At 44.3% G+C, this 26,276-nt stretch overlaps 2 protein-coding genes across 12 annotated transcripts in view; one reads left to right on the forward strand and one right to left on the reverse strand.

The window, feature by feature from the left end:
• Positions 1-8,415, forward strand: part of LOC114012898 (uncharacterized) — a 204,032-nt gene extending 195,617 nt beyond the window's left edge. For 4 of the 10 annotated variants that reach the window (XM_055804700.1, XM_027790624.2, XM_055804699.1 and 1 more), the window contains one exon: positions 1,507-8,415. In XM_055804700.1, the coding sequence (XP_055660675.1) occupies positions 1,507-1,620 (114 nt within the window). In that variant the 3' untranslated portion in view covers positions 1,621-8,415. The remainder of the gene's footprint in view (positions 1-1,506) is intronic. The other 6 variants (XR_003555638.2, XR_003555639.2, XR_003555636.2 and 3 more) reach the window with 6 other exon arrangements.
• Positions 8,416-11,228: 2,813 nt separating this feature from the next.
• GRM7 (glutamate metabotropic receptor 7) overlaps positions 11,229-26,276 on the reverse strand; it is a 304,194-nt gene continuing 289,146 nt past the window's right edge. For both annotated transcript variants that reach the window (XM_027790619.2, XM_055804697.1), the window contains one exon: positions 11,229-12,427. In XM_027790619.2, the coding sequence (XP_027646420.2) occupies positions 12,378-12,427 (50 nt within the window). In that variant the 3' untranslated portion in view covers positions 11,229-12,377. The remainder of the gene's footprint in view (positions 12,428-26,276) is intronic.

A 26,276-nucleotide genomic window follows, 5' to 3' on the forward strand; every position in this document is an offset into this window, starting at 1 on the left:
TCTTCTACCAAGATGCAGCTCTGGCCTCTATGAAATCCAAGTTAATTCACTGTACTGTTTATAGCATTTTTGGTTGTCTTTTCCTTACTTGTGTATCGTTCCAGTTTCCCCACGTAAATAACATCTTAAGCTTATGTGTGGCTAAGAAGGATCCTTGCACTGATGGGAATCCTGAAAAGAGTATGGAAGCACCAACCAGAAGACATGAAGAGGCCAGATATATTCCTCCTCTTCCTTAGCAATGCTCTGCTGCCTGGCTTTTAATGCCCTGGCTTTTTAATCTCTACCAATTTACTAACCCTCTTTTCTAGGCACTGGAGAAGGCACATGCAGGATAAATTATCTGCTCCAAAGCCACATGTGAAAGAGCAGATACAGGATTATACCAACTGAAAAGTTAGAGCAAGCCTCTCTTATCTTATGATTTAATATAGTAGGAGACAGTCGTTTCTATAAGTTAAAAAGCAATAGATTGAGATACATTCATCACAGATTAACTGAATTTCTTCCTTGAAGGGGCTCATTGGAATGTATGTGATGTTCATTGTTGTGTGAGATGCTGTTTAAAACTTTTAACAACAAGATAAAAGCTTGTGACTAGGAGAAAGAACTGCTGTCATTGCTGGATTTAATAAATCTTTGGCTGGGACAATAAGCCTGTGATAAAGCCAGACAAAGCCTATTGCTTAGAAGTTATTTTGGCAGGTGGAAAGGAAAGACATTCTGTCATTGTGGTTTGGAGCCGTGCATATCCCTGAGCATGCTAAACCCTTGCTGGGGTCCCCGGGGAGGAGGCAGAAGCTTTGTCTGTCCCTGACGGTGATCATGGACTCGCAGAGTGGCTGGGTTGGAAAGGACTGCTGGAGTCTACCCAGTCCCATGCTTAAAGCTGGGCTGGCTAGAGATGGCCGGATGCTCAGGACCGGGTCCAGTTGGGGTCTGAGTATCTCCAAGGATGGAGTCTCCAGTCAGCCCAGCCGGCTGATCTCCATCCTCCTGCAGCTCCCTTGTGTGGTGGCACAGGTCCCCAACAAGGGTACATGTCTGGCAGTCATGGAGCCCATCAGAAAGCCAAAAACATGGAACAAAATAAGGCTTGGAGCTGTGAACCATAAAGTAGTCCCCTGTTTTTTTTATTCTTCCCATGCCCAGAAAAGTTACGCATTCTTTGAAAGAGAAATTGTATATTTCTTCTGAATAGACTGGGTTTCTTTAGACACCATCTTGCCAGTTTATCCTCTAGTGCTGACAATCTAGCCACATACACCAAAAAGTTATAAGAATATTTATCCACCTAATAAACTAGAAGCTCACAGATGGTGTAATTAAAAGGTGAAAGAACCTAAAGTCTTTGGAATTGAAGCATTTAGGTAGAATGTTATATCATTGGGTACAATTGTTAAAAAACTAAGTCCCATCAAAAATCTCCAGTTTGCATTGAGTTTGTTAGGTACAAAGAACTATGAGCTAAGAGCTGATATGAAATTGACATCATTAATTCTTCAGGAACATTGCAGATTTGTCTTCAGTGCTAATGCAGGTCTGAGATGGACCTGTGCAAGAGGATGCCTCAATTTCCATCAGAGACATCGCTGCTTCTGTCACATCCATGAGGAATGAATTAGCCGCTGCTTAAAACAGAAATCCGCAGTAGACAAAATAGAAGAGGTATGTATATATACCGTATGTATAGAGATATGTACAAAATGTATATATGTGTTTATGTTCACTTTCATTTCTGTATGTTAAGACTCAGAGTGAAATCAGGCAGCATAAGATAGCTCTGTGGCTTCGGGACACTGGAAAACAGTTTCTTCTGGCTATGTGGCTTGATCCCCTGGTGTCTAAGGAGGAATTTGGACATTTTTCCCTGTAGTTGAGACATCTTTAGAGCAGCATCTTCCCACACCCCCCGCTGCCCTGCTGCTCTCACATCCTTGCCTCAGCAGAGGCGGTTGCAGCCTCTCCATCAGCCACCTGTATCTGTGAGCCCCCTGCCTGCATTCAGACTTTTGCAGATGTGGCTGTGACGTTGCTGTAAGCTTGCAGACCCCGTTGCTCGGTGAGAAGCCGCAGGGCAGCGTGACAGGGGCAGCATCTCCCCGGCACAGAGTGCCAAGGGGCCGCTAACCTGTAGCGTCGCATCCCCATGGCTGCAATTACACAGGGAGCTGTGGCAGCAAACACAATTATCGCCTAACAAACCTTAAACAAAGAGCTGATTCATGCTCTGTTGCCCAGTTATAACACTGTAGCGCTAATTGAGAATTGCAGCTAACCAGCCACCAGCACCGCGCTTTCCTTCCTGCGCCACCCTGAGCGCCAGGCGCTTGGTGGAGTCGGGGACACGTGGCTGGGTTCCCATGCTGAGTAATCCTTCACAAATCATTTGTTACCGATGGTACAGGACTTCCTATTGGTCAGGTAAAATGTCGAGCTTTACCCCTTCCAACAGTTAAGAATTAGAGAAGAAAACTGCTGTTTGGCAGCACGTCCGTACCTGCATGTGGGTAGTAGAGAGGCCGCTGAGGGACAGCCTGGATCAAGTGCAAAGGGAATTACAAAAAGTTTTTTCTCTAAAAAAACCAGTGTTGTTTTCCTTAGGTGAGGGTTAGAAGTAAGAACTAGGACCTGCTGAACTCCATGGGACACAGTAAGTGACACTTTATGATGGATGGAGTCAGAAGATTAGGTTAACTAAAGATTTTTATAGCAGCTAATGGGTTCAGAGAAATAGCTAAAGCTACTCAAATACATTTTGCACAGACCATTAGGCTGCCAAGAAAACCCATTTGCTGGCTGAATAGCATCAACAGTCCACGTGTTATTCACATTGTATAAGTACTATGAGATGAATTACATGTAAAATTAATTTCACTGTTGAAGAAGGAACTGGGACAAGAAGTCACATTTTGGTAAGTTAATGAAATTAAGTAATTTCTTTTTCGTGTATTTGTAAATGAAAAACAATAGACAAATACATTTCCTACTGTAAATTAAATAGTCCTTAAAAGGAGCTCACCTCTTTAATAAAAGCAGCTTGGCTAGATGAAAATGGCTGGTTGGAAAGGGAGTAGGCAGGACACCGATGAAGTGGTGTTTGCAGGAGTGCTGTATTTTGCATTCAAGGGTTAGAGTGGCAAGTTCCTGCTAAAGCAGGGAAGGTTATTTCATTTGCCTTCTGTACTTTCTACTGTTCTGTTTTATTATCATAGAATCATAGAATCATTTAGGTTGGAAAAGACCTTGAAGATCAAGTCCAACCATTAGCGAGCACTGCCAAGGCCACCACTAACCCATGTCCCTAAAGTCCAGCCTGCCCAGATCGTGCTATTAATAGGAATTAGTTGGTACACTTCCTCAAGATCCTCCTGTCTTAAAATTTCATAAACAGACTAAAAGTTAACATTGAGTCACTTATCTATGAGCTAAATGAGTGTTTATGCTTTTCCATATGTTATTGCAGTGCATAAATTCGTACTTCACTAAACACTACCCACATGTACCCCAAAGGATTCATTTTTTTTGTCCTTAACTAACACTTGTTCAACAGCTTGAGTCAACGTGTGAAAAAATTATAAAAGAAGCTGTGGTCTAAAAAAAACCCCGTTTTTTAATGATAAACCTTTAATTTATTGTTGATTAATCTGGGGACGATGTAACCAGTTCTGTCTCTGCTCGCCAGAGGAGGTGTGCCTCTGAGGCAGGGTTTGGGAAGGTGCCCATCTCTCTGGGATGCTCGGGCTGCAGTGAGGTGCCAGCTGCCCCCCTGTGCAATGAGGGTTTATAGTCAATATGTAGGTTCATGGGTTTGAATTCTTACACATCTGAGCATCTTAAGTAAAACACAACCACAATCCTGTTTTTTTAATGGCCAAAAAACCCATAAATACACCTTTTTTTTCTGCTTAAGGAAGATTTTTACAGTCTTTGAAGGACAACAGCAGCATCAGGAAAGAGAAAAGAAAAGCAAACTCTTTGCTTAACAGCACCCTTGATGCATCTTTGTCAGCAGGGACTGAACCTGGCACTTTGGAGCTGAAACTGTCAGCACCTGCCCAAGCTGAAAAATAAAACCTGACAGCACGGTCACAGTAATGTGATCCACCCCTGCAGCCCGCGGCGGAGGGCCAGTGTCACCCAGTGGGAGCAGGATGTGTGCGTGTGTCCTTGCAGACTCTGGACCGTCCTGAAGACAGCAGTGCTGCTAAGGTCAGCTTTCCAAGCGGGTGGCGAGTGGTCTCCTCTTCCCGTTCTCTCTCAATTACTTTAGCACGGTGAACCGGGGACCTGGTGCAAGCACTTAGCTCGACATACTGCTGTGGCATCACTAGATCAGTGCACGGTGAGCAGCGTTTTTTGTCTCCCATCATCACCATGTCAGAGAGAAGCAAGGCTTTGGTGTGCAGGGAGCTGGCAGGCATCGCCTTGCTTGCCTCATTCCCTTGCCCCAAATCCATACGTGACAGAGTCCCACAGTGGCCTGAAATAAATGATCCGTACTTAGAAGTAATTCCTGCTGGCTGTAAGTAAACATTCACCATCTTGGCTTTAAATAATGCTAGAGAAAAATCACCATCATTAATATTCACTATATGATTTAGCTGTCTACAGAATGAATAAAACAAGAGTAATAATCCAGGAAAAAAGGGGATATGCATCAATTTTTATGAATTATTCTGAAAAGGCAGTCTTTTATATCGGCATACTGTTAAACTAAGAGGGATTGTGCATGGAAGCATGCAATCCTGTATGGTATACACTTAATGGTGAAGGTACAGGAAAGAGGGTGGCAGAATGTAAGACACATCCTGGCATACAGAGATGAACAGACCAAGCTGTTTTAAGTCTTAAAGCTGATGACCATGGCTCCCAAGATAGGAAAATGATTCTCAGACCAACGTTGCACCCTTTTGTAGGCCTATGCTTCCATGCCACCCCATCTATGCCTTGAAGAAGCCTGTTGAGGCCAGAGGCAGCACCGTCTGACGTGGGCTGGCTGCACTGACTGCATCCTTACCTGTGGTTCCTACTGTGGAGGCCCTGAGGAAGGACGGTGTTCGTACAGGAATTCGGCAGGTTTGCAGACCAGATTTTTGTCTCCATGGGCAGGAGGGAGCAGCACCCACTGTCTTCCTTGGCCACGGGGCTTTGATGTTCTCCTACAGCTACCAAGGTAGGATTTTGGATCCCCCTGTGAACGCCTTCCAGGAGGGTGTTGTCTGACCTGTAGTTGCCAAAGCAGATGAGATACTTTCCTCTGTCTTCTTTTTGCAGTTGTAATGATTCTTAACTACGTAACCAGGGCTCAGATGCACCTTGTAAGTCACAGGCTTTCTTTCCCCCTATTTTTTCGGAGCATGCCTGGGGCAGTGCCCGCAGCTCCCACACTAGGGAGCCCCGGGGTCAGAACCAGCACTGTAAAGCTGCTGTTTGATGATGTAGCGGCAGTGGAGCAGGGACTTGGGACTTTGGAAGGGCTGGTACTACTGTGTTCTTACATGACGTGAGCAGAACAGCCCCACCATGCTCCACCTGCACACTGTTGGCAGGTTTCTGGAATCCAACAAGATTTTACAGGGAACAGTTGCTTCATCTCAAAATGGCTTAAAGTGGTTACCTGGTACCCATGGAAAAAAGCTAAGATCTACTCAAGATCTGATCAAAATGTAAAATAAATTAATAAACAGAAACAGACAAGAGACCACAGAAAACCTGGGGGTTTGTGCCGCAGTGTTTTAACACTTTCACGCCACCGTATTGCAGAGCCTGTGCTGACTTGGCACTGATAGATCTGAGGGCTGGGAAGTTGCTGGCGTGGGAGGATGGAAGCTGGTTTTCCCAAAGTCCAACTTACGCAGCCAGTTTACCCACTGAAGCCACCCCCTGCCCACGTAAAAGCTAGTCTTTACCAGTGCCGTTGGTACAGGCGTCTTTTCTGTGTGTGTGTGTGAAGGAACTGTTGGCATTTCAGTCAGGAGATCAGAGCCAGCCCTGCCGCAGCATGCCCTGCCCGCAGGGAGCGCGGCCGGGGAGCCCAGCCTGCTGCCCCGGTGTCTGACTGACCGCACAGCTGAGCCATTCCTGCCTGAGGGATTGCAAGCAATTTTCTTTTATCCTTGCTGAAAATGGCTCATTTTTAATCTCATTATAATATTCATAATATAATCATAATATTCATAATATTTAGAGTCTTCATAATAGAGTCTAACAAATGTTATACACCGGCAGTATTGTATGTGGATCATTGTCCTTTTCAGTCATCTGCCCACAGATGTCCGGATCTCCAGCCTTTTCTACCACTTACCTCATGACATCACTAGTGTGTCTGTTTAATTACCTGCTGCCATTGGTCAGGTTCTTTTACACCCACATTGCACGGTGCTGGGAACATGCACCTACTTCCTCTCCTGATCCTAAGAAGCAGAATTGGGCTTTTTGTTCCATGGATTGCAGGGACTGCGTATGGTGCTAATAACGTGATGGAGATGGTGACAGGTGAGGTAAAGAGAGATGTAACAGACTGATGACTAAGTGTTCCATCGACAAAAACGTATTAATAATTGAAAATAAATGACCACACATGCCTCTGCTTCCAGGGAGAGGCATGATGCCAGCAACGTGTCCCCTGTCTCCCTTTCCCCTGCAGCCCGACTGCCCCCTCCTCACCGTGGTATCTCTTGGCCTGGCAGCCATCAGCACTGCTCCTCTGGCTGCTGTTTACATAGCTCACCTTACATCTCAAATTGGGACTTTTTTTCCTTGGTCCTGATGACCAAGAGGGACTTAAAGGCATAGGCATGTGCTGCTCATCGGTGTAAAATGCAGCCTAGCTCTTCTGAGTGAGCTCCAGCAGGAGTTAGAAGGGAAAGCTGGTACTGTTCCCTGTAGGTCCATTTTCTGTAGAGGGTCTATTTTTGGGTTTGTACATTATATGCAGCCAAGTATACTACAGGCATAAAAAAACTGGAGGAAAAAAAAAAAGTTGAGATCATTCTTAAGGAGAAAAAAAGAAAAAAAAAAAAAAGAGTACTCCTCTTGGGCTGCAAAAAATAATAGTTACTGAAAATAAAACAGCTACTGAAAATAAATGTTTGGTACAAATAAAAAACTTGGTGGCTGTATGGAGAAAGCAATCAGCAAACCGACATCTTTGAAAATAAATGCACTGCTATGCACAAGCGGTTAGCAATGGTAGTTAAGGCAGTTTGACCCCTGCCCTGTCTGGAGTTCTTGGATTTACTGACCATGATTCAGGGTAAAATAACTTGGCTAAGTGTGATGCTGCACTGCTGCTGCTGCCCCCCTTATGCACGGCTCTCCACAAGGACCCATGCAGGCACAGGGCTCGTGGCCCCGCAGGCTGTGCACCGCAGCGGATGGGCAGCCTGCCCTGGAGCCCACCATTTTTGCCATATAATTCTTAACAATTTGATGACTTAGTGCCTAGGAAGCCATCACACAGAAAGGCTTTGCCAAACTGCTGGCGGGAGTGAAGATACTCCTCTTAGCAGGTATTGCCGGAGAGATGCCAGAGACCCAACACGTGTCCCTCCCAGGAAGCTGAGTGCGTCCCACGGTGAGTACTTGAGAGACCACAAATAACAGGTTCAAATGCAGCAACTTGCCTCCCATAACCCTTCTTCCGTCTTTCCCTCAGTTAATATTAAATAAAGCCGTGACGACTGGCAAGCTGACAGTAAAACAGGGAATTGTAGCTGGCAGCCCCAGATGTGGGAGGTGTAAGTTCACATCTATTTCCTCCAGTGTGGGCTGAAGGTGAATAGCTGATAGAATCCAGCTCGTGGGTCACAGCACAAATCTTATGGGACTCTGGCTTTTGTAACTTTGTGCGTGCAGCCACCCTCAATGTACTCAAAACTTGTGTTTTTGAATTAGTTTTGGAAAAGGCCAGGGACGGTGAGGGCTGGTGGTGTAATTCTGCCTGCATGGGAGAGAAAGGCAAAGCATCTGAGCTGGGTGGAAGCAGAGTCTCACCCCCTCAGCTTTTCTTAGTTTATTATTAATAATATTAATTATGCCTGTAGCACAAAAAGTAATTATCAAAATATTTTCCTAAACATCCTATCAAAAAGACTGTTTACCAAAAAACACTCAACTGTATTAAAGCCTTTTAAAAAAGCTCTTAGAAATTAATAAATACGTTTGATTTGTGCTTTTATGGATGCACAGATTCTGTACATGGAAGCATTAAAGTGCATTTAATTATATATAAAGGCAATTAATGTCACAAATGAAGACTAAGCTCTGACTCAGCCTAAATAATTGTCATTATCTATCATATAGCATGCCCAGAAAGCTTATGTCTGTGATGATATTTATGAACAATAAACTTGGTGTTAACATACCAAAACCATTTGCGTATAATTCTGACTAAATAGTAAATGACAACAACCCCCCCCAAAAAAATCACTCCCATTCTTCATTTTTTCCTAGCATAATCACATAGGCATTTTTTACAGTATGTTCATCAGTTACAAAATGCTTCTTGAGCACATGCTATAGGTGACATGCCAGAGCCTGACCGAGTGTGAGTACGTGTGTGAGTAGCTGCTCTGCCGCCCTGTGTTGGCAGCACCGCCAGGCAGTCGGGTGGTTTTTCCTGTGACCAGGGTGGCTGAAGCTCTGCCAGGTGAAGGACAGCTTCCCATGGAGGTGCAGAGCCTACCGTCACCTCTCACTCGACATACACCTACCCAGGTAATCCTCTCTCTGCTCTGTACAGCCTGAGATCTCCATGCTAGAGACAGCTTTACTTTTACATGTTGGGGTTTTTTTTGCAGCACTTTGACTAACACAAGCTTGTGGTTTTGTTGTGTGTGTGTGGGGGGGGTTGTTTGTTTGTTGGTTTTTTTTCAGTTTTTTCAGGTGGGAAATTCCATCAGCTTTCCTTGTCCAACCTTGGTCCTTCTTACTCATGAAGCGCCCCATCACTGACAGCTGCCACCGACATGACATGAAGCACTCTAACGCCAAGGGCCAGTGACACTCGCATCTGCTCAGTTCCCAGGTACACCACCACCTCCCCAGGGACCAAACCCAGTGCCGTCATACCAGTGTGTAGTCAGTGGGTAATAAGATGTATGAAAACAACAGTAACGCTGCACTGATGCTAAGTGCAGCCAATTGTAAACTAAAGGACTCTAAATGGAGCTAAGGACTCTTGTTTTTGTTGTTTAAAAATGTGCTGTGTGGGTGTAATAGCATGGTGTAGCTTGTGGAATAAAAAGAATGATCAACAGTCTACAATCTTCACCTTGTAGAAGCTGTTCAAACAGTGCCTTGCTGGTGTCCTCAGTGACTCACTTCAGGTTTAATACATGTTTAGAGCAACAGAGCCAATTCACAAATTTACTAATGCGTTTATATTATTAAATACCAAAATTAATGCATAACTATTTTAGTACAACCAGCATGACTGCATATTAATTAGAAATTACATATGTTTTTATATATATGCATTTCTGTAAGTTTATATATGTGTGTAACATGGTTATCTATATGTGGGGATATATACATCTGTATAGAGTTATCAACGTACTTTATCATAGTTGGGTATAATCCAGATGTATGGGTATAGGGCTGCTGCCTTTAATGCCACACTGTGTGTGGCGAAGCCGTCGGACGCTGGTGGCACACTCAGCTGTCCCAGCGGAGGAGCTGTGACGGCTCACACTGCGCGGGCTGCGGCACACACCAGTGGATGACACAGATCAAAGCGAGCAGATTCTATGTAGTACTTTGATACATGAAAATATTTCTCGGGTTTTCATGCCTTCTCAATTTACTTACTTTTTCAGGCAGTGATCAAACTAGAAAGCCGTTCAGGATGGATGAATCATTTAGGACTGACCTGAACTAACGGAGTAGAGAGCTTTGATGCTGGTTCTGTGCACTTTCAGAGGAAATTTGGCCCCAACTGAAGTCAGATGTTAACCCACCAGCCAGCCAACCTTTAACAAACAACACAGCTCATGAACCAGAGGCTGGTGGTTGCTACACGCAATCAGTGTGAGAGTGGGTACGTGCATGCCCACACATGCCTCAAAAAATAAAATAAGTAGGAAAATTAAAGGCTCAGCTTTTATTCTCTGTTGGATCTGATACAACATGAGCTGGGAGAAGACATTAAAAAAAAACCCCACCACACACACCCCAAAACTGACACCACTCCCTCCCAACAGCAGCATTTCCTCCTGCCACCTCCTTCCCCACTTCTCCAAAGGAAGTGAAAACAAGCCAACAAATCATTTTTTTGCCTTTTCAGAAAAAAAATTGGTGTCTTTGAGCAAGAATCAGTTTGATGGGCACATACTTGCTTAGCCCAATGCTGGCTCTGTCCTTGTGTTTATGGGCAGTATAGAGAAAAAAGGAAAATGTTGCAGAGCCTCTGCCTTCATTATTTGTTGGGCTGATCATTTGTTTCTCGCTAACAAAGCATTTACTTGGGCAGAATTACATCGTTTGTCTGCTGTAATTCATTATTAGATCGATGACTATTAAAACAACAACAGGAAGGCCTTGCAAACATCTCCCCAGCCCCCATGCTTGCATGCCTCAAGAGTCACTCAAGGTCTGACATGGAAGTCTTCATCACTATGCACTGTGGCCCATGTTGCAGCTGTCAAATTTTCTTTTGATGCTGATTAACTTCATCAGTATAATTGATCAAGTTGTCTAGAGAAAATGGGAGGCTAAATACTTTCCAAAGTAATCTTCACATTGCACCCAAACCGCTGTTACTATGCCAAAGGCAGCGTGCAGGTGCCGTGCTGCAATTGGAAAGAGTCTCCTCTCACCTATTCCCTAAACTTTTCCCTTTCCCCACCCCCCACAGCTCACTCAACACTTGGCTGGCAGATTGACTTTGATTAGTTGTTCATTTAATTGCATTCTGGTGTGCTACTGAACATAATAACCTTCAAAGTCATAAGAAGACACAACAGCTGAAGGCAGCTTTGGAGACCATCAAACGCAGACAGAAGGGCTTTGTGCAACTGCACTTTGGCTTTTGGCGGTTGGTGTAGTTCCCAGTGCTTACAAAGACACTTTCTCCCCTTGCAGTTAGTTTCCAGCTTCCTCAAAACCTTTTCCAGTCCTGCTCTTTGTGCACAAAGGCTGAAGTAGCTCTGCATTGGGGTTTTGGATGTCCACCTCTGAGAAGATCATCGAAACAAACTTTAGTCACAAGGGGGAAGGGGGAGGGAACAACTGAAAAAATATATTTATTGGAGTAAATAAAAAAAAGTTAAACAAATCCTTTATTGATACATTCTTGGATAATATCACAGGATCGAGAGAATGGAAAGGAAGGGAGGAGTTTGCGGCAAAGATTGGTTTCACTAAATTGGCACATAAGCAGCAATATTAACGAAATTACTTATTACAAACAGTATAAAACATACATGCTTTTTTTAAGTCCTTATCACACTGGTCAATCATGATGGGGCATCAACAAAGAAAAAAATCTCAAGACATGTAAAAGCCATATTCTTTCCTCCAAATATCATAAGAATTATTGAAATTATTGCAAAATAGTCATATACCTTAAATAAAATAACAAAATAGAACACAAATACAAATATCAAACATAAATTATTAACATGTACCATAAAATACATTACTGGCATGCATTCCAAATATCAAGACCTCTACTAAAACTCAGCAAAAATCCTTCCTGCTTCCTCTGCAGCCCATCAGTGGTGAACGGGGGGACGGGGGGGACGAGGGACGGGACTAACTTCGCCAGCACAGTTTTTGGTCTTTAAATTCTTTTTTTCTTTGTTTAGTTAAAAAAAATACTGTATATGGATTGCAGTGATACAATAGTACTCATACAAGTCATGTTCATAGGTCTTTTAAATCCTTAGTTGATGTGCTAAGTCTGAGAGAATCGGGCCTCAATGAAACTGTGCATTCAAAAAACAAACAGTGACCTCGAAACAACATGGATGGCAATATGCAAAAATCCTCACAAACTGTACAGAAAGTTCAAAAACTTGCAGTCTGGAAGTACATAGAAAGACAGAATTAGCCCCTTAAAGTCCTTGTAGCTGGATGCAGCCTGCCCCGGGGAGCTGTTTCTCCCGTGCCGCGCCTGGCCCGGCGGGCACGGCGGTTCCTGCAGCCGGAGCGGGTCCAAGGCCACGGCCAACGGCAGCGACGTACTAAGCCCAGAGCGATGAAGGATATTTCAGGGAGCAGCCGTTGGGAGCGCGGGGCTCCTCTCACGCTTTCCCGCAGCATCGCCGTGCCCTCGCTCCCCCCGGGGCGGACACCCCGCGGCTCGGGAGGAGTTCTGCGCTAGCGGTGGATGAAAATCCTCACCCGTCCTCTGCCCCACGTGGCAAAACACACTAGATAACCAGGTTGTTATAACTGACGTACTTCTTTTTTGCAGCAGGGCCTGAAAGAAAACCAGAGAATGGTCAGAAACACCGACAGCCAGGGCCCCTCGGGAAGGGCTGGCTGCTGGTCCGGGAGCTGCGGCTGCAGGCAGGGATGCGCGGGGGCTCCCGCATCCCAGTGAGCATCCTCCCTCCGCACAGCCTGTGCTCGCGGACCCGGCTCCAGGCAGCTGGCCATGACATCAGCCAGAGCCGTGTTGCCAGTTCCAGCTATTGCTATAAACAGAACTACTATTGATTGATTTTGTTATACTCTTGCACTCTGTATGACTTCACTGCTGAGGAACCGTAACCACATCCCATTAAAATTTCTTTTTTTTAAAAAAACCCACAACAGTGACATTCTCTCCAACGCTTAAATCTCCTTGGCTGAACCTGGCTTTTCTCATGGGTAAAGTTATTCTTATGCAAGTTTTATGACTTCTGAGAATTTTTCAATGCGGAGATGAAGCTTTCCTAATTATGACCTTCAAATGAAATCTGTTTGCAAACAGAAATAATTAAAACCAGTCAGTAATGACTTTGTGAGCAACACTACACATTTCTGTCAGTAAAAATTGCAAATATTTGCAGCTGAATAGAAAGCAAAATATCCTGCAATACTTTGAAGCGCTGGCAGATTAGGGACTTATCAACTGATGACATGGTCTCCCATCAGGCACATCAACAAAAACATCACTATTTATATGCAAATTCTGTAACTAGAATGTAACTGCATGTACTGGACTTAGGAGATTTTATATTGAACTGTGTTCCAATGAATACAGAAAAGGCCTTTTCCCACTTACTTCCAAAAAAAAAAAAAAGAAAGAAAGAAAAGTGTGAAAAGTACGTATGCTTTTGGAGTAAAGATTAAAATCTAATATTCTAACTCACTGAGTTACCATGAGACCAGTTTAAGCTAATGGATATTCTCAAAAGGTTACAATTACCAGACATTGCTGTTATTATCAAGTATTCTTAAAAAGCATCTGTGGGTTTTTTGAGTAACTTGGATTCAGCAAAATACATTAATGTGAATCATAATCAGTCATACACAGAAAACCTGAATATATAAACAAACCTGATCCTCAGTGCACGCCCCAGGCAAATATACATTTGGAAGAGAAGAGAAAGGAATACGCTGATTTCTGGGGGCTGCTGAGCTCCACCACTGCCCCGCCCTGGGGGAGCAGAGGTCCGCCAGCCCTCCGGAGCATCCCCCGCCTTGGGGCTGGCCATGAAGCAGTATTAACCAGAGACCACTACCAACTTCTCATGTGGCCTGCTTTTCCGAAACATTTGCTTAAATAAGGACAGGCTCCTCACCAACAATTCAGAATATTTTGAAAGTATAATGCAGGGGAGCACAGTCTAATGTAAGTGGGGTTTTTTTTTTTCATGGTGGTCACTATCTTTTTTTACTGGCAAAGACAATTTTACTGCTAGGTATTTTCAAGGCTGCAATTTAAGAACCTCCTGTGTAACTCCAGCACTTTGCAGTGTTATTCTGAAACCCTAATTCAGCTCTTTCACCGTGTTCCCGACCAGAGTCTGATCAATCAAAGCCTGATCCCACGAAACGCTGATCACCTTCAGTTCCTATTAACTTCTCTTGGACGTGAAGGTGTTCAACACATGGCAAGATAAAACTCATTATCCTTCAAGGCTAGACTGCAAATATTCAATAAACTGAGGTATGCTATTAAATGCTGAAGAGAGGTAAAATGCAGCTGGAAAAAAAATGTATCATCAGGAAACAGGTTGCAAAGTAATTACATGTATTATTTTGTGATATACTTCAGCTTTATCCATTACATGCTCCAATTCCAAATAGCAGCAGAATTCCTATGACAGAGAAGGAGATTTTGATACTCTCCACTGCTGGTTCATATCATGTCAACCCCTCTAATGCTCGCAGGGCTTTTACTCTACCTTTCAGCAAACCTGATAATTTTACTTGATGAGTTTTCTCACAAATTCAACCACAGCAGCTCATTTCTCATTTTCAATGTGACAACGAAACACCAGTGCCAAATGAATTTGGCCAAGAAATATTGTTGATAGCATGGACTTCTGTAACCTCTCTGTGAAAAGATGGGCTCCGTGCATCTGAACCTTAGACACTAGTTATCTTTGGCACAGCTCTGCTTTACAAGAATAATGTAGTTGACAAAAGCATCATCCATAATTTAGATAAAATGATCAATAAAAGCTTCATGGTAATTTTAGGAGAGGACAGACAAGCTTCTTTGGTTTTAAAGGCTGTTAGGCCAGAGGAGATCATGTCTCTTGTTATGTAGCTGGTGCATTTTGCAGCTCTGTCCCTGCACTAACTCCGGGAACTGGATGCTCAGCTGATGCATAACTTCCAGAAGCATCCAGTCTTGATTTCAAGACTTCAGGAGACAGCCAGCCTACCTCGATAATGAATCTCTACTGAGTCTCAGCTCATCATTATCATTGGCAATTAGGGCCAGGTATGGATTTGATTTTCTTCAAAGAAATTAATTTACATGAAAATGGCGAATGCTAATGAAACATCAGCATTACCAGAATCCACTATGCTTTAATCCACGATACATGATAGTTCCCTGTTCTTCAAATGGAAAATAGATACCGATCTCATACGCTCTGTTGCTGTTAGTGTTAATGGATGACGGCTTTCCAACAGTGGAAACAGATTGTCCTCTTGCAAATAACATATAAATGTTAATTAATATACATATAATTATGTCAACCTCAGGTGGCCATTGACTTAGATGCACTGGAGGCGGGCCAACAGCTGTGGCATGCAGAATCTGAAATACTGGACTACACCTTCTGTACAGGGACCAGCTGCATCCCCTGTTCCTGAGGTCACCATGCAGGAACAAGCCAGCCACTGGGCAGATGTGGGCTGCTGGCTATTCTTAAGTGCAAACTGCCATGTAGAAAGGAAACATCCTAGATATTGACTGCCTGCATATTTCATATTTGCAAACAGTTGTGCTCTGGAGGCATTTGCACCATATAATTTGCTGGAATAAAGGGGACCTTTCTATTTAGAAAGAGCTTACGTGTGGCTATCAGTGACAAGCGCCCTTTTCCGATAATTAGTGGTGAAGAGCAACAACTCTTCTGGTTAAGAAATTAGTAAGAGGAATACCAAAGAATACAATCTCACATATACAGACAGGACCCCTGTACTGGAAACAGTCTCCAAGGTTCAGTCCAGCCATAGGTAACCACACCACACTCACTTGGCAAGCGGAGTGCAGCACAGGGTTCTGCAGCTCCCATTATTTTGCCTTAACTTTTTTTGCTTGAAAAGAAAATTGTTTTCTTCACGTTATGGTGGAACCCAGCCTAGGCTGTCACACTTCAGAAAGGTTAGGTAGATCTGCTGCAGGGATGCACGGAGTGATGAAGTGCAGTATTGCGTCACTGCTAACACACGGTACTGGATAGAAGGAAAGTGCAATTATCACATCTCCCTTGTGCTGCTGACATTGCTGTTAGTCTTCTGGTTTTATGAGTATTCCATGTACTCTCAATTTGAAAGTAATCAGGAGCTTTGAAAAACCAAGAAGCAAGAGCAATGGCTTCCAAGATGGGCTGAGACAGGACAGGCGCTTAATTTCTTGGCACCTGGACCAATGGAAGCATAAAGAAGGCACCTTGGCCATCACGAGCTTGACACTTCATAGCATGGCATTAATTTTAAGGATGTGACTGTGTACAAGATACTGACAACCATATCAGCTATGTCCTCTCAGTTATGTGCCATGTCTTCTCCCATTCTCCATAAATGCATCCCACCTTCCTCCCTTGCAAGCATCCATTTCAAGACACCCGCAGGCAGCCTGCAGCACCACAACCCAGACGAAGACAACCTGCCTATCTGCACGTGGAAAATAACCAATGTTTTGTTAAAGTGCAACAATTAATTGAACCCCTTTCCTTTTCAGCTCACCAACAGGCAGTGGGGGGCAGTGATAGCCTACACCCATCCCCTTTCAGAAGTGAGTAACAAGATTTGAAGTAACTGCATCTCTGTGCCAACAACATATTAAAAACAAACATGCCAATGCAAAAATCCTCTTGGATATATAAGTTTCATCACTTGACTGGTTTTCATTATCTTGAGAATGGGCCACGAAGAAAGAAGCTCCCACAGCATCCAAAAGCAAGGCAGATCTGTCAATACTTGCTCAGAGTGAGATTTAATCACTTTCACTTCAATTTTATGCACATTTGTAACCTCTTCCATGCTTAAAGAGAAAAGATTTACAGTGCAAGAAATAAATTTTATTACAGCCCACAGGCATCTTGAGCTATCAAATGTATGAAACATGATCTGAGTAATTCCAGCACTGAGCAAGGACCAATATCGTGATGGTTATGAGTCTCGAACTTGAGCTCCGATTTCCTTTCTAGTCACTGTGGCAGATTACGCTTACCCCCTCTTTTTCATTTTCTTAATTCTTGCTTAGAAACCTGTATCATTCATGCCAAGCGAAACAGCGGCTGATTATTAAATCCTACTTCTAGTCCATCTAAAAGGGAAATGGATGCATGTGGCTCCTCCTCCATCTCTGTGCCTGAAAAACAGAGCTATCCATATGCTCTGCTGCCTTTAAATCGGGGAATATATATGAGAAATAGATGAAAGTAACAGTCCTAAATGATTCTACAGGTTCACTCAGGACCCAACACATGGAACGAAGCTTGGAGAAAATAATATAATTTTAAATTTAGTATCTAAATGTAAATAGATTGTTATATCACATTTTCACATCTCTCCTGCTGTGCTCTGTACCATGGTGTATTGGCAACTTATCTGGTATATAAATGCCTACAGGTGTACAAAACCCATTTCATGTTACTGCATGTGTTGGTGGGTAGCTGTTTGTCTCCGAGCTGCAGCCGGAACTGCATGACTTCTATGTAGATTAGCACACAGAACCTCATGTTTTAATAATGGAGTATGAATATATTGATTACAATTGTAACATTAGCAAAAAGCGTGTTCCTCCGTAATTGCTTTACAGCTTTCTCTTCTCATAAATCGTATCATCTTTAGCTGTTGCATCCCCTTGTCACTCTCAGTAAAGCAGCGACAGTTAGTGCTGAGGACGACGTACATAGCGGTGGTGCTCGGCCACCCCAGAGGTTTGTCAGCAGAGCACAATGACAACAGGGAGGGAGACGCCACCACAGACATCATTTCTATTTCCTGACTAATTTATCCAGTAGCTAAGCAGCCTGGTGGCAACCTGGCAACAAGTTCAGAGGGGACGGTTTGTTCTCCCCTTCTGCCACAGACGCTGGGGCAGGGCCCCTAGCAGGGGCAATCCCTCATCATCACCTGGCATTGCATCTGCCTGCCTTGGCACACATCACCCAGCCGCACGCTCGGGCTCTGTCGTGTTTGGTGTGCCAGCCAGGGGACACCGTCCTGCTCGGACGATCAGCGCTGCAGGAATGATTTCTTCCTATTTGTGCAGTCTTATCAAACCTGAGCCAACAAAAATACAGCAGCGACTATGATGTAACCTCCAAGATGAACAATACTCATGTTGAAGCACTGACTGAGGCATGAGCAACCCCAATAAACTTCTCTGACCATCCCTACATCACTTCTGATGGCCATGGCCCTCTGGCTTCTCCCGGCAGGACAGCTGGATTGCCTGCTCTTAGCGACTGCTGAAGTACCCAGCCGAGAGAATGGGCCAGAGGCAGGACTGAAAGAAAACGTTATACAGAACACCATAACAAGAAGCCAGGAATACTTAGAAAGACACTTCAAAAATTAATAGCAAAAACAATTATGTAATAGAATTGTATAGATTTACAGTCACCGCTCATACTCCTTTTGCTACTCTTGCGACACACTGTGTACTATGGCATGCATTACTAACGCTGCTTGTAATCTCCCTGAAATGCTAGAAAATCAAAACCAGAATGTAAGTGGGTGGTGTCAGTTATATTTCAAGTTTGTCTTTTCCTTACCTTTTTTTACATATATATGCTTCAAATTCCTTAATAAGACTTCATCCCTCTCCTTTGCTCTGGTAAATTCCTTTTCCTTCTTATTTTTGCCCAGTATTGAGAATGATGTCAGCATAGAATCTCGATAGGCATCAGGTCAATAACTGCATTTCCAGACAAACACTAGACCATGCAAGGATATTCTCTGATGGGGGGCTATCCGGGAGAAAGTCAAGACACCTGGAACCCCCACCTTGCCACAACCTCTTTGTAAGAGATGCAAATATTTGCCTCTATAAAAAAATAACTTTTCTTTAGTTCAGCTGGATATCACACATTGTTAATGCTACTGATTTCACATCCCCATTTTTGCAATTGCCCTACCCCTCCCATCTAGCCCACTCTGCCCCATCAGTAGTTTCACCAAACCAACACCTGGGAAATGCGGGTTCAGATTTTGGAGAAGGATGCTCTGCATGTTACAACAGCGGCAAACACACACGGAGTGAGTGAGAGAGGCCTGAGGCAGGTTAATTCTCTAGAAGAGACAGAATCTGTGAACAGTGTAATGAATTCATTACATGCCATCAACGAGTGGTCCGGGAGGATGGAGGGCAGGTGGGGGGAGATAACGGTGTGAGGTTGGTACCACACGGCCTCGGGAACGCCCCTCTGGCAGAAAATAAACCCCGGGTTCCACTCTGGTTTCACCAGCTCCAAAAACAAATGTGATTTTCAAGTGTGATGATTGGTACATTCTGTGTGAATTGGTATCCAAGGCACAAGACCCTAAATTGTCACTGCAAATAGGATCAAATTAAGCAGCCCTAGACATGGAACATAAAGCTGAGAAGGAACTAAAATGGCATAAAAAGAGAACAGGGCCGTGTCGCTTAGCAACCACTACCTTTTCGGGTGGATTATGCGAGTCCGGACACATTTGCACCACAAATTTGCTTGTAATGTAAAGGAGCTTTTCCGTGTCTCTGTGTGACAAGTTCAGTTAGGTGCTGCGGTGGCGAGGACCATGAGACCGTGTCGGGTCAGCGCCAGCCCGAGCGTGACTAGCATCCCGGTTACGGCAGGGATGACCTGCTCCGGTGCAGACCTGCTCCAGCGCTGGGTTTGCACAAGGCCTGTTGCTGCTTCACTGAGATTTCTGATTAATTTCCTACAAGTAGTGCAGCTCACGTGATTCGGTTATTCCCCTCTGGAGAAAAGTCACAAGAAAAGCTGAACACTGTGGAAGGCTTAGTCATCCTCTTCATCCATCACTGATTCTTTCTCCAGCAGATTTATGTTAACACCAGACCAAAACCCCCACACTCATAGTACTGGTTCTTCCAGAACTTCAGTCTGGGCTTGCAGGGTCATTCCTGAAGGAACCAAATAAGGTTTGTGCATCTCTTCTCCTCTATAGGTGCAGGAGTTCAATGTAAAAGGCCATCAGCTCTTCACAGAAACTTTATTTTCTTAATTTAGCTTGCTAATAAGCAGATGCTTTCCTGGATGGAAGCGGCACCACTGTCTGCAGAGCTGCCACAGCCATCTTTCAGCCTGCTGGGAGTACCACCAGTTCTCCCAGTTACCACACCACTACTTTCTGACTGCATTCCCATCACAGATTACCCATCAGAAGAAAGTCTGAGATATCAGCAACTGTGATCAGGGCCAGCTTGATCAGCTTTGCAGAGGCACTAAAGCCACAATCTTCTATAGGATTTTGGCCTTCAGCTCAATCAAAGTAGCTGCTGGAGTTTAATTATGGCCATGTGTGTCTAAATTGCAGCTTTGATCCGACAGCCCCATGTCTGCTGCGCACCGACCCATCCTTGCTCTGTCCCTGTGCACACGATGATGGCACGTCTTACTCTGTATGTTGCAGCTCATACAGCAGAAACCTTCTCCTGGGGAAGAGGGGAGCATTCACAGCTGTGTTGCTTCATGGGAAAAATAAAAAGAAAATCTGCTGCAAGAAGAAAAAAAATAAAAATTTAAAAGCTGCAGATTGCCTGGCGTACCAAAAAGCCAGACCTCACTTCCAGCAGCATTGCCCCACCACATCCTCGCCTTTCCTGCTGCTGATGGCCTGCTTCTTTATGTTCATCCATGATTCTTCTGTGGAGATAACTTTAAAACCTACTTACGTGCTAAACTGACGTTTGCCTTTGTACCTGGATTCAACAGCAATGGACCCCAGGCCTGGGGAGAGGATGCCATTCTCCCCGCACTCGGCGCCGGCGGGCAGTCCCTGCAGGAGCTCCTCCTCTTTGGCTTTTTGCCTTTTTTAAGAACCTAGACATTTTTTTAGTGCTAATCTCCTCTTGAGTTTTATTCATTTTAACTGAAATGCTGTAGGTTTCCAGGTGATTACCACCAAAATAAGAAAAAGTGCCAGGTTTTAGGAATGGCTGTAAAAATTTTCCAAAGGTAATCTGAAAATTTCCTTCAGATGTTCCTTGAAAGACAAGTTTGCCGTCAAAGAATTCCCTGTGCCATCGTGATAATTTGTTTTGGCTTTGCTGAGATTCATCAGATCAGCTGCAGTATTCAAAGGACAGCACTGCAAGACATGTGCAAACTGCAGCCTAAGAAATGTCACCCCTCAGCCATGCCTGTGCCCCCCCAGGGTCACCCTGCCGCAGCAGGCAGCGTGTGCTGTGGGTGCTCCTGCTGTTTCCTACAGGATGCATTATCTGGGAGACTCCCGCTAGCAGGGTGGAAGAAAAACATCTGTGTAGTAATGAAGATGAAAATCTTGTTTAAAAAAAAAAAAAAAAAAAAAAAAAAGTCATAGAGTAAGGTTCCTGAAGCCAAACTCTTCAAACGAATGAAGGACAGCTGATAGGTGCATATGAGTAATAAAAAGTCCTGCAGATTTTAACTGGAAAAAAATCCCAACAACTAAGTTCATTGGATAAATGCAGAACAAATAACTTGGCTGGCTTTAAAAAGTATAAATACATACTCAGATATTTTCTTCAGTTTTCACAATATGACTGTCTCATTTTCTGCTTCCATACATTTGCAAGAAAACGCAATTACATTTGCAGAACCTGGCTGGCTGCAGAGGCCGCCCTGCTCTGTGCAGGCCCATTGTCCCCCTGCGACCTGGTGCCACCACGTGAACGGGCAGGACCAGCACTGCCAGACCTGTGGCAGCCCCGTCTCAGCCCAGCGGCTGGGAAGACAACTGCCCAGCTGCCTCTGGGGCTCAGTCTGTGTTGGCAACGCGACATTCTGGTCAACACCTCGATCCAGAGAAACTGCTGTGCCTGACACCGCTTGCCAGAGACGTGTGCCGCCAACCCCACCAGCTAGGCTGAGCCTGCAGAACGTTCTGGGAGCTCCTGGGCAGCCCCCACCGAGCAGTGCTCCCGCTGCAAGCCCAGCAGACCTTGTCTGACTGCATTTGGCTATGGAGAGGGATGGAGAACATGCACAGTGATCCCACCTTTCTTGGAAAACAAAAGCAACCTAGTGGCAGTGGCTTTTTAAAGTATCCCACAGTTGTAATTCACCTGTTGCTGCTAGGAAGACCCACGTGCATGGGATTTAACACTGCAGAGGTCATCTGGTGGGATGGGAAGCAGGGAAGCAAATCCCAAGGCTGGCTGAAATCATTGCAAGTCAGGTTGGGCCATATGGACAAGTTTTTACCTAGCACAGACATGCAACATAGTGCTTAAGGTTCGAAGTCTAACGAGCTGTCACAAAAATGTCAAATGCTGGAAAAAAAAACCCCAAACCAACCACCCCTCAGCCTCCCCCACACGTGCACACACACTAATTTAGGAAGACAGGGCCAGATCCTCTACTGGCTCCACTCCACTGATGTGACCAAGGTGGCTGGAAGCCAGACATCCAGCCCATCTATCTGGTTCCATCACCAAATGCCACTCAGATGTCATTGCTTCCAATCTGGAAAACACTGATAATGTTTATAAGCTCCTTCCTCAGAGGGAGACCATAAGGTGAACACCGGCGCCCAGAAATCTTGACTAAGTGATTAACGCCAGGAGAGCACAATCAGAAATAACAGCCTGAGCGATCCTGCACTGCTGCTTTATGCACACTTGATAACCTGGGCTCACCTCTGCAGTGTTGACAATGCAACTAATAACAATACAGTTACTTCATATTATTAGAATAATTATGTTTATGCATATGCATGCAAATGTGTTGTTCAGAGCAGGACTGGGCAAACGCTGCAGGTATATTTCTATCCAACAAGCATTCACACAGCTGTCACTTTACACAGCTGTCACTTCTAAATTCCTCATATTCTAACCAGGGCTACATCTTACCTTTAGGGTTTTCTTATTATTATCCCTTTTAGAAATGGATATTTACCCTGTCTATCATGCAGCCCCTAAGCAAACTCAGACTGCATAGCTAGTCAAGTGAATGATATAACACTTGAAGTGAGCCTTGAACCCAGGGGACTGGCAAAATATTGTGCAGAGTAGCGCCAGGGCCATAAGTAACAATTACAAATATCCAATATAATGGGTTCTTTTAACGAGGATTGCTTTGAAGTTCCCAGAAGGATTTAATAGGAAGCAAGAGTACGACCTTGCCAGTTCCCCAGGGCACACTTGGATTTGAAGTAGGTTTTTCTTTAAACAAAAGTCCATTTTAGCTTATAAGGCTTTCAAGTAGTAGCTGCTATCAGAGGTGTATGTTGTTAATTCACCAGGTTATTTTATGATGTACTTTTTGTGTGAACAGAGAATGTATCCAATGGGAAGAATAATAGAAGCAGTTCTTGGGTGAGATAACAGCATAATGATAGAAATCAGTTCAGGTCAAAGTGGCAATGACATGACATTCTTATAGCCTAAGACAGCTCGTTAGGGTTTGAGCACATAAAGTATGAGTTTGCCTTGTCATTCTGCAAATGTATTACACTGCTCTTGAACTTCTACCTCGATAGGGATGAAGAAACTTTAAGCTCAGACAACGTAGGAAAAGCGATTGTATTAGAAAGATGCTTGCACTACAGCACAAAGCTAGAAAATTCTGACTTCGTTTTGAGTATAATAATATCCATTAATTTCAGTGAAGCAGGCTTTCCTACAATGAGTCCCAGAAAGGATGGGAAGCTTATCATACTGATCACCTTAAAATCCACAAAATGATGTAAAGATTACTCTGCAAAGTCAGTACACAGCATTGCACATGGCACTTACCTCTTTAGAAAAGGGAAAGAATGAATTGCTTATTTGAAAGTTGAGCACATTCCACCCAGTATAGTGGATAAACAATGAACTCTGGCTCATGCATTGGCTGCAAAGCCGTGCTTCTCCTGAGTCAGAGGAAAGCAATACAGCCCTGTGTGCTGGGAAGTTTTGCCTAATGGCACAGGGTAACCATTACACTTCGAAACACTGCTCTCTGGACATTAAACTGAAGCTGTCTTATAAAGACAAGTAAGGAAAAATCCTGTAGGATGTAGCACAAAACATACACTTCCATTTTTAAGCCAGTGTGATGGGGAGCTCCTAGCTAAGCTCGAACTCCACAGGCAGGAGTGGCATTGCACTGCGTGGCTGAGATCCTGCTCCCATAAAAATGGCGGGCAAAGCACCCGCTGGTGTCACCAGAGCCAGTATTGCTGGCCCTAAAAATTTACAGTACAGTATAAAATAATGTGCGAAGTTACTGGTTTCTTACGATGCTTCTAGAGCACTTTTCCACTTGGACACGGGAAGCGCATTTATGTTTCTGGTGGTTTTCAAGCCACGTCTTCAGCCGTGCACCCCACAGCCCTTCTGCCCCACCGCCAGCCTGCCGGCACCTAAAGGACCTAAAGGGCTGGGTCCTGCTCCTGGGCAAAGCACGTCACTGAGGAGCATCACCAGAATCAAATGGCCTCTGATGGGAGACATGCCCACAGTAAGGGCAAAACTGATCATCCAAGGGAATGCACTCCTCTGAAAAATGGTACCAAGATATGTACCTGTACTAATTCTTACGAGCTCTAAAACCAGGCCACAAACAGGGTGTGTGACACACATTCCCCCTCTGCAGTGGTGAGATATGGCATTCGTCACGTATGAATATTTACCAGTGAAAGTGGTAGTCCTCTGAAAAAAAACAAAAAGCACGTCATTTATTTCCCTGCCTCTGCACTGCTTACACTGATAACTCAGCATCGATAAACTCCTTGCATTAAGCTGGAAGGATAATTGAAACTACCCGCAGTGACAAACCCACTATCAGCCCTCTCAGCCACACCTTTGACTGCTTCACAAGGTATTACCAAGGTGGGTGCCTTCAGAGATAAATTTAGAGATTGTTGTCAATATTGCCATCTAAGCTGTTAACATAAAACATGACTTTGAGTCAATGAACAGACCCAATGAGCCACAGCCATTCTGTTTATGGCCTGAAAAATCATCATGTTTTTGCTGGAAAGATAACCACAATTGAAGTTTTGAGTCAGGTAGTAAGACTGTAATAGGAAAGGATTAGTTTTACCCTTCTAAATAAAAGCTAAAATCAACAAAGCCTTGTACCACTGAAGAGCACCCATCTTTGGTGCGTCTGGCTGCACCTTTCTCCTGTCTCCTGCTTGCCTGCTTGGCAGATAAAAACTCTGGATCAGGTGAAGTCTGAAAGTATCTGCAACACTGGGATCACAGCACAAAAAGCAGAAAATCTTATCAATGCTTCCAGCAAATGAACAATTGTGGAGAGGCTTAAAGAAGACCTGGCACGAGGAACAACCACGTTTACGTCTGCGCTTTGGGGTGCAATGCACAGGGGCTGAGCCGGGGGCACACCCCCGCAGCCGGGAGCTGATGCCCGTCGGGCAGCCGGTGCTGCCCCAGCCTTCGCATCAACTGAATGCACAGCACTTCACTGCGGGTGGGAGCGTGCAACAGCCCCACCGCGTACCTGCGAAGGCACACAGGGTCTTAGGAAACGTGTTTCCAAATCTTTATGAGATTATGGCAGGGGAAAAAAAAAAAAAAAGCCAATTCATATTATTCCTTAATTGGAGCTGACAATACAGAAAACATACTAATTTAAACTACATTTAAAATGTTTCCATTTGAATGCTGTGGACCAGAAAGATAACAAATAGTAGCAAATTATTTTCACCTGCTTAAAACAAAGTAATTAATAGTACTTTGGTTATCTTACCTGGAAAGCCAGGCTCTATTGAGAGCTGTTAAAGCCAAGTGTGAAAACAGTTTGCATGAAACATAATTAAAATTATGACCTGAGTGATCTTCTAAAATATCCCAAAGGAGTCCTGAAGTCAGAGCTATAGGAAAACGATTCCTCTTTACCTCTTGACTTTGTTCCTGAACTGGCTCCTAAACGTTCTCCACCGCCTCGTGCTGCTGCCCCATCCTCTCTGCTGCCCCTTCCCTGCCCCTCGGCACGGCCCCGGGGCTCTGTGGCTGCCCTCTGCACCAGGGAGCCCTCCCAGCTGCCTGCACGGGCCCATCACCGCCCGGGAACCCTGCGAAGCATTGCTCCATTGCTCCCTTCTCGCCACGTAGGGGGCAATAACCAAAAAAACCCAAACCCAGCAACCACTCAAGCCCCTGTCTGCCCCCCTGCCCTAACAGCACTTCTCAGCCAGCCCCTGCCCACACCACACGCCAGCACTTCGCCGCACAGGGCCCTGGGTTTTGACACAAGGAGATACACAAGCAAATAAACGGTTATAAAGTAATCACACAATGATTTTCTTACTTCCACAAGTATTCAGTAAATACAGCTCTACTTACCTAGCTAGTTTATCTACTCAAGGATCAAAGAATCAAAAATGTTTTTATAATTAATAATTGTACTTACTTAATAAAAAAAATTAAAATTAAAGAAACCAAAATTCTGTGCAGTTGCCAAACAGCAGGAACATAGGATCGAACAATGTTT

The sequence above is a fragment of the Falco peregrinus genome, chromosome 5, assembly GCF_023634155.1.
Source record: "Falco peregrinus isolate bFalPer1 chromosome 5, bFalPer1.pri, whole genome shotgun sequence".
In the NCBI taxonomy this organism is placed as follows: Eukaryota; Metazoa; Chordata; class Aves; order Falconiformes; family Falconidae; genus Falco; species Falco peregrinus.